Source organism: Crocuta crocuta, unplaced genomic scaffold (assembly GCF_008692635.1).
Source record: "Crocuta crocuta isolate KB4526 unplaced genomic scaffold, BGI_CrCroc_1.0 scaffold931, whole genome shotgun sequence".
NCBI classification, from domain to species: Eukaryota; Metazoa; Chordata; class Mammalia; order Carnivora; family Hyaenidae; genus Crocuta; species Crocuta crocuta.
In genome coordinates, this window is record NW_027527834.1 from 173,144 (window position 1) to 181,302 (window position 8,159).

The window sequence follows — 8,159 nt, forward strand, 5'->3', positions numbered from 1 at the left end:
GGGGGGGGGAGGGGGGCCCCCAGCAGGTGGCAGGTCAGGGGCGCTGGGCTCTGCGGGAGGAAGCACTCCCCAGCGCAGGGCAGGGGACACGGTCAGCCCAGCCTTCCCATCGCTGACATTGTTCCTGGGCCGTGAACTCCCCCTCCCCCGCAGACAGGGAAGTGGATGCTTTCAGGAATGTTCCACAAACCCTGTGGCCTAGCCCACGGCGGTAACCCAGGCCTGAAATCTCACATGTGCTAATGGTGTGGAAGCCATTCCACTGATGGCCATGGTGTCTAATGGGACACAACGAACATTCAGGTAGAGAACATGAACCGGACGCGGGGAATATGGCCACGGCCGCCACGGAGGAGAAGGTTTTCAGGACGCTGTGTTTGCTGGGCAGTCAGCCTGGCCGGCGACCGATAGCAGGTGGCACCGTGAGGAGGGACGTGGGGACCTCCCCAGCGCCGGCGCCCGGGGGGCACGACCGTGGCCAGGAGGCCCTGAGGCCTCGTCCTTCACAGTAAAAGTTCATGGGGCTATGAAAATGTAGTCAGTCCAGCAGAGTAAAAAATACGCTCCCTCCCCTTGTCTTCAGTAGAGAAAGGTCTACGGGCGCCAGAGTTTAGAACGGAAAGGCCACTGTATCCGAGTCTGTCTGGCTGCCATACAGCTCGGGCGATAGCACAGCACTCTCTCTCAGTCTGGAGGCCGAAGTCCAAGGTGTTGCCCTGGGCCCGTGCCCTCCATGGACTCCATGGGAGTGTCTGCTCTGGGCCTGGCCCCAGGCTTCTAGGGGTTCCCTGGCTCACAGAGGCATCACCCAGATCTCTGCTTCCACCATCACAGGGCACTCTCCCTGCTTGCCTGTCTGTGTCCACGGCCCCCCTTTCACAAGGTCACGGTCACGTTGGCTCACGGGCCACTGCACTGCATCTAACCTACTACATCTGCAACGACCCTATTTCTAAATAAGGTCACATTCGGAGGTACCTGGGGCTAGGATTTCAACTTATGAGTTCTGCAGGGACAGAATTCAGTCCGTAGCGGGGCCTGAGCCACAATCCTACTTGGTTTCCAGATCCCTCTGCACAGAGAGACCCCAGTTCCCTGAGGGGCTACTGCCCAGAATGCAGGCTAGCACCTCCTTGGGCCTCCCTGGGCCAGAGCACTGCGTGGTCCTGCCGCTCACGAATACTCACCCCTTGCCTGTGGGGGACAGCCATCTAGCCCCTGCATGCTTGATACCCCCCGGGCTTCGGGATTCGAGGATGTGGGGCTCACACGTATCCTGACAGGCACTCTGGGGCATCTGATTGCTGCTCCTTATGGCCTCCGTGCCTATAAGGAACCCCTCTGGCCTGGCTCCTGGCACCTGGGGACTGAGCCCTGGCCGACCTGTGACTCACAGGTCACACGAAGGATAACTCAGCGCTGTTGTAAGCCACCGAGATGGGGGTGGCTTGATACTTTGACGGTGCTGAAATTTAAAGCACCAAGTCCTGCCGGACGTTAGAAAGGAGTCCTGCCCATAAGGATGCTACTGTGCTCACGCACCCCAGCTCCCTCGCCTTACACATGAGATGCTGGAGGCTCAGAGCAGCAGTGCCAGCCTGCCTCAGTCTCTCCTAGCTTTCCTGGGCAGCCAGCCTTGGGAAGGTGGGCTAGAATGGGCGCTTGGCCATGGCGTGATTTCCTTAACCCCAAACTCCGTATCTAATGCTATGTCCTCTGGAAGTGTGGGGTATGTGGCTGTCCTCCTGACAGCAGACCCTGTTTGTCTTGCTGGGGGGTCCTCCTTCCCAACCCTCCCCCAGAGAGACCCCCCCGAGCTCACATCAGAGACCAGGTCTCCCTCACTTTTGTGAGGCTGGTGCCGGAAGGCAGGCACACCCAGATTGGTGGGGTGCATAAATTCACGGACCCCCAGGAAGAGTTCAAGGACCTAGCTGGAGTCGACCAAGGCAGCTCCGGTAAACCCCCTGAGTGTGCGCAGTCTCCTGGGTGAGGCTGGTCCGAAACTAGGGTGCCCGTGGCGCTAACGCAATAAAGGCTTTGTCCATGCAGGGCTGTGTAAGTGAAGTTCACATCCCCTGACGCTCCTTTCCAGGCCAGACCCTTCCTTCCCTCCCAGCTCCTCCCCATCTCAGCCTTCCTGCTCATTAATGCCCTCACTAGATAAATCCCGGCATAAAAACACTGTGTGCCAAGGTTGTATACAGCTAGCAAATACAGCTCGGCTGAAGACAGACTTCAAATACGCATCGAATATTGACCGTTGGTTAAGACACTCGGGCCATTCCACACTGCGTTGGTCTACAGATAACCTATTTATTAAGGTCGTGTGATGCTAGCTTGGTTTTCTCGGTATGCAGCCTTCTATCTGTACCTCTGCAGGCCAGCCAGAGTATCTGTTCCTTGCATTATCAGAGTGGTTGATCTGTGTAAAGAAAAGAAAAGAATTTTATATATCTACCAGTCTAATTAACAAATATTTAATGTGTCGACTACGAGCAAAGTCATATAAAGAGAATCACTTCCTAGAATGGGATTCGCTCCAAACTACTCTGGGTACTTGATTTTTTTTCCCCCTCTACATGTTTCTTAAAAATATTGGAACCAGGGGGGTGCCTGGGTGGCTCAGTCGGTTAAGCGTCCGACTTCGGCTCAGGTCATGATCTCGCAGTTCATGAGTTTAAGCCCCATGTTGGGACTCTGTGAGTTTGAGCCTGATTCGGATTCTGTGTCTCCCTTTCTCTCTGTTCCTCCCTTGTTCATGCTCTGTCTCTCTGTGTCTCTCTCTCAAAAATAAATAAACATTAAAAGTTTTTAAATAATATGGGAGCCATGTGTTAATGTAGCTCTAGAACTTTTTGCAATGATGTAGATGTCCGTCTAGTAGTCTAAGCTATCCAGTGGAGTCACATTTGGTTAGTGAGCACTGGAAATGTGGCTAGATTTTTTTAAATTCTTTTTTTAAAATATTTATTTATTTAGGCAGAGAAAGAGAAAGTACACACGTACCTGTGTGAGTGGGGTAGGGGCCGAGAGACAGAGAGAGAGAGGATCCCAGGCAGGCTCTGTGCCCTCAGTGCAGAGCCCAACGTGGGGCTCGATCTCATGAACTGCGAGAAATCAAGAGTCCAGTGCTTAACTCGCTGAGCCACCCAGGTGTCCCTAAGTTCTATTTAATTTAAATAAATGTAAATGTAAATGCAAATCTGGCCAGGAGCTGCCTTACTAGACAGCACAGCTCGAATGCTTAGTTTTCACTTCTCTGGGAGGAGGACCATGTGTTTTTCAGGGAAGCTGTAGAGTCCCTTGCTCAGCAAACGTGTGCTCGTACTGACCGGGCTTTAGTTTTTCCTGTCTCCGATCCTTTCCCAGATAACGGAGCCTTAATCTACAGCCCAGGAAGAAGCCCGTAATGTACGCATTGTTACGGAACTGTACTTTCATAACTTTCCAAATGTTGTGTTCTAGTTTTACATTCCTTTTTATAGAACAGTTTTATGGTGATAAAGTTCACATACTGGAAAGTGTACCCATTTAAAGTGCAGAATCACTGGCCAGTCCTAGCCATTCCGTGGCCCAAGCAGGGGGAGCTGTGGACCAGGCCTCTGCGGCAGGCCCAGCGCTCCAGTCTTCCGTAGGCAAGCGGCCAACAGGCACGGAGGGTACCTGCCCACCTTCAGACCAGCCTGTGACCGACCTCAGGTTGGGTAGCAGTGAACCCACAGCTAGAGCAGCCTGTTCATTCCTCTTCGGTCACAGCCTTTCCAACAGCAACATGTCCTTCTCTTCCCTCACGATGTCTTTAGGACCTTTGTAGAAGCAGAAATCAGGCACGCTCTCCCATGGCCAAGCATGTGCAGAACCTTCCGGGCCAGCGTCCACCATGTCAGACCCCCTGAGTGAGCTCCCTTGTTGTTATGTGGGTCAGCGATGTCCACACAGCACAGAGGAGGGTCTGCATTACACAGAGCCATGGGAGGCAGCCTCCGTGAGAGGCTGGCAGTCAGCCCTGGGGTCAGTGACCGCCATCAGCGACTGCCTGGGTCTGCTTACGGAGGGTTCCAGGAGTGAATCAGCCCGTTCCAGCCCATCCCGCTGGCGAGGATTCCTAGGTGACAGGGACGCTGACATCCGCTGCGTTTTCAATGGCCACAGGGCACGGGCGGCCAGCAGAAGCTTCTCCTGGGCTCTCCTCAGATCCATCACTGTTCCTTCTGTAGATGTGCTGTTCCATCTGGAAGTCGAGGCTGGCGCCCCCTAGGTGGGTTCCTGCTGCAAGGAATTCGGGGATATCTTCCTCTGTTTGCAGGGCATCCAGGTCATCAGACTTTGCGAGTCTCCCGTTAAGATGCGATGGGAGTCTCTCCTTCAGATGCGATGGGGATGCAGAACAATGGCGGACGGGCCCCTCCCTGGGTAGCTCGGAGAAAAGCAAGTCTCTTGCTTTAAAATTCAGTTTGGTGTGTAGTGGCCTGGTGGAGGCTTCTGAACATGGGAATGTGGGCTGTGCTCTGGAAACAGCAGGGCGCTGGATGTGACAGTGGCTGGGCGCCACCCAGGGCTCCGGAGGCCCTCCCCACACCGCCACACGCCACCCGTGGGGAAGTCCACGCAGCAAGTCGGTGTATGCAAATGAGGAAGACATAAGATTCCTCCAACAGTATCCAACTCCAGCTCTGGGTGAGACGGGGCCCCCAGCTCCGGGTCTCTCCAGCACACAAGCAAACCCTCCTGAGTGTCCCCAAGCCTCGGCTCTAACGGCTCCCGCAAAACCCGCTCACTGCGGTCAGGTCTCACCCGGGACCCCTGCAGCAAAACCCTTTAACCCACACATGCAGGCGACGCAGGCATTTTCCCGAAATTCCCTTAGAGCGTCCCCCCCCCGCCCCACCCCGTTTCCAAACACACGGGTTCTCTGAACTCAGTGTTTAGAGACCCACTCTTCCCTTGATTCCTCCCCTTCCAGAAACTTTTTCTTGCAAAGAAGGTAGGAAAGCAAGGGCCACTGCTACTTTGCAATTCAAATGAGGTTTTATTTTAAATGTCCTAGCTGAACATTAATAGGAAACCTTTCTGTTGAGATGTCATCATGGAGTTAAAAGGGATTCAAGCCTCTCTCACTCCTGGCTTTTCTGATTCGGCGGACCCACTGAGGCAGAGTGGTAAGGGCAGTGCTCCCCTGGGGGCCTGGCTTGTGCTCTGGCTGGGGTCCCTGACCTGGGGCAGGTGGCGTGGGGGTGGAGCCAGGCACCCAGAGAGGCTGAGGATGCTGGTGGAGAAGGGAGGGCGGGGAGGGGGGAGGAGGGCACAGGGTAAGAGAGCTCGGGGAAAGGGCAGAGACGGGAGGGTGAGGCTAGGAGGAAGCTGGGATGTGCACGTGGCTGGGGCTTCCATCCTTCATGCAAATCAGTGCAATGGGCCCAACCCTGCCTGTTGGCCCACATACGACCTGGGCTTCAGTGTTTACGGAGACCTAGGTTGGGTGTGGACTCGTGGGGGGAGGGGCGGGAAGTTGCTCTGGTTCTAGAGCTCGTCTTAGTGCCCTGCTGGGCCCTGATTGTTCCCGCTCAGTCCCCAGGGACCCTATGTGACAGGCCTTTACTCCTTCCTCACAAGAGAGGACTCTCAGGCACAGAGAGGGTGAGTAGCTTTCCCCCAACCACACAGCCGAGTGGATAATGCCTGGAGATCCTAAAGATGCCAGACTGCTATTGAGCACACAGGGCGGGGGGAGATGTGCGGAGGATGAGGTCACCCTGAGGAAGGCCGCGGGTCAGGGGGCTGCACCCCCACCTCACGGCCGCTGGGCCCCGAGGAGCTACCTAGCTTTCATCTCGTGCCCAGAGAGGTCAAGTGCTCTGCCGGGTCACGCGGGGGCCCTCGGCAAATCCGACACTGGATGCCTGGCCCCGTCTGCCGGCTGCACCTGCNCGCTACCTCGCGGAGCCCCAGGAACGGCCTCTCATTAGGACAGGTGGCCGCGGTCCCCGCCGTACAGCGGGGGTCCAGACCCAGTCATTAGTGACAGGAAGTCTATGCCAGGGCGCCGGGCACATCCTCCTAACATGTTCTGCAAGCCTGGCTTCCTGTCCATGAAAGGACATGCGACTTACAAGGGGGAAACGTGCTGTTTTAGATGCGTGCTAAAATAACCCCCATTTCTGAGCCTCCGGAGCGCTACGGCAAAAGAGGGCATCCGAGAGGCCGAGGGGCTTCCCTTGGGAGCTGGTCGTGAGTTCTGTGGTTGTGCGGCCACAGCCCCTCCCCTCACAACCCCCACCGGTCTCCAGTCAGGGTGGTCCTGTGCACAAGGAGACGCCCACTGCTGTTTCTGGGTGGCCCCCTGCCCAAGCCCGTCACCACACCCCACGGCACCAGGAGGGGACCCCTCTCTCTGCCCTTCCCCTGCTCATGCTCTGTCTCTTTCTGTCTCCTGATAATAAATAAATGTTAAAGAAAAACTTAAAAAGAAAAAAACCCATCTCCTGTGTGGAAGGAGTGATTCTTTCCGGACTTAGAAATGCAGAGTCTCAGACCACGTGGCCGTGAGAGAAGCGAGGGCCCCACCCCACGTGGCCGGCTCTGCGTGGCCCTGTGTGGCACGTGCTTGGCGCAGGAGTATCTTGGAGGCAGGGAGCTGTAACCAGTCCACAGCCTTTTTATTCTTCAGAGAGAGAGAGAGCGGGGGAGGAGCAGACAGAGAGGGAGACACAGAATCCGAAGCAGCTCCAGGCTCTGAGCTGTCAGCACAGAGCCCGACGCGGGGCCCAGACTCATGAACCGCAAGATCATGACCTGAGCCGACGTCGGACACTCAACCGACTGAGCCCCCCAGGCGCCCTCCCACAGCCTTTCCAATCACAGGGCGTGCTCTGCGAACCATTTGTGGGAAAGGGACCTTTAAAAAATACTTACATTTTCTCTCTGAATTTCTTCGGGAAGTTTAATGCCTTTGGCTGTAAGAAATACCCAGCTGGACCTGAATTTTATGTTCCTGATTTGTTTACTTCCAAGGGCTTCTATGACCTTCCTGGCATCCTCCTTCAGCCTGGGGGGAGAGGGGAGGGTGTGTGAATGTTGTGCATGGAGACGCCAGTGCCTCACACCATTTGTCCTGGGAAAGGGGCTTCTAAAGGAACCCATCTCCTCCTGGCAGAAACAGCGAGAGCGATGTCATATGTCTAGTTAAATATGTGACAACATCAGGGACTCCTTAAGACTCAGTGTGGGGCACACAGTTTTAATTCTCGGTTCTCAAAACCCTGTGTCACGGGGCTCAGTCACATCCTCACATTCAGCCAACGTAATTGATGGTCTTTGCTGGCCAGCCTTTCTCCTGACCCCAAAATAAGGCCGACAGAAGTCGCTGAGAGATGAAAGCAAAGGCGAGAACGGTCCCTTTCATTTTCAGAAAGGTCCGTATCAAAAAAGAAAGAATAGATAAAAAACAATGCCAACCATTGTAAGAGCGTGCGAATTCGAGCAAGCAAAGGAAGGTGGGCAGAATGGAAGAAAACAAATAAGCTCGATTCCCCGAGGGGGGTGAAATCGGAATTTTTCCAAGCGTGCATCAGATACTCTATTAAAAATAAGAGCTGAGGTCAAATCAATCTGGGGAATTTTGGGTTCGGGAACCCCCTTGGAAACAGCGCACGTAAACACGTGGAGGTCCTTGAAGTTGGGCGGGGAAGACGCACCTATTTGCCCAGAAGAGCAATCTTGCGAGAAACGTGGAGCCAGATGGCCCTCTCCCTACGGAAAGTGCTGTGCGCGTGTGGGCGTCTCTTTTTCGTTCTATTGATGCTCATACAGAGAATTTTCCTCAACTCCCTTTCCTATTTCTGTATGTCCAGCTCTAGGCTTCAGCTTTCATCGGGGCCGAGTGTTAGCTTTCCTGTCCTAATTCTGGTCCGTGGTGGCTCCATCTTGCTACTGGGGAATATTCCTCAGCTGCTAGCCCGTACTTACTCCCCTGGCTACTCACGTTAGCCATGTGAGGAACACGGTCTACTTTGTCACAAGCTCCCGTTCTTTCTCCTTAAGAAAGCATCTTGCCCTTGGGATTAGCATTCTTTCCTACAGGATGCTCCTGAGGGGCCCTGATGATGGCCTGGCACTCTCTGCCAGCTGGCTTCCCCCCTGCCCGCCCCCCACCCCCC

At 54.9% G+C, this 8,159-nt stretch overlaps 1 protein-coding gene across 1 annotated transcript in view; it reads right to left on the minus strand.

The window, feature by feature from the left end:
• Nucleotides 1–2,292: 2,292 nt before the first annotated feature.
• The window catches only part of FAM3B (FAM3 metabolism regulating signaling molecule B), a 32,897-nt gene continuing 27,030 nt past the window's right edge, over nt 2,293–8,159 (minus strand). The window contains exons 6-7 of the mRNA XM_077778629.1: nt 6,916–7,048; nt 2,293–2,425 (exon numbers count right to left, since the gene is read on the minus strand). Of these exons, the coding sequence (XP_077634755.1) occupies nt 2,336–2,425; nt 6,916–7,048 (223 nt within the window). The 3' untranslated portion in view covers nt 2,293–2,335. The remainder of the gene's footprint in view (nt 2,426–6,915; nt 7,049–8,159) is intronic.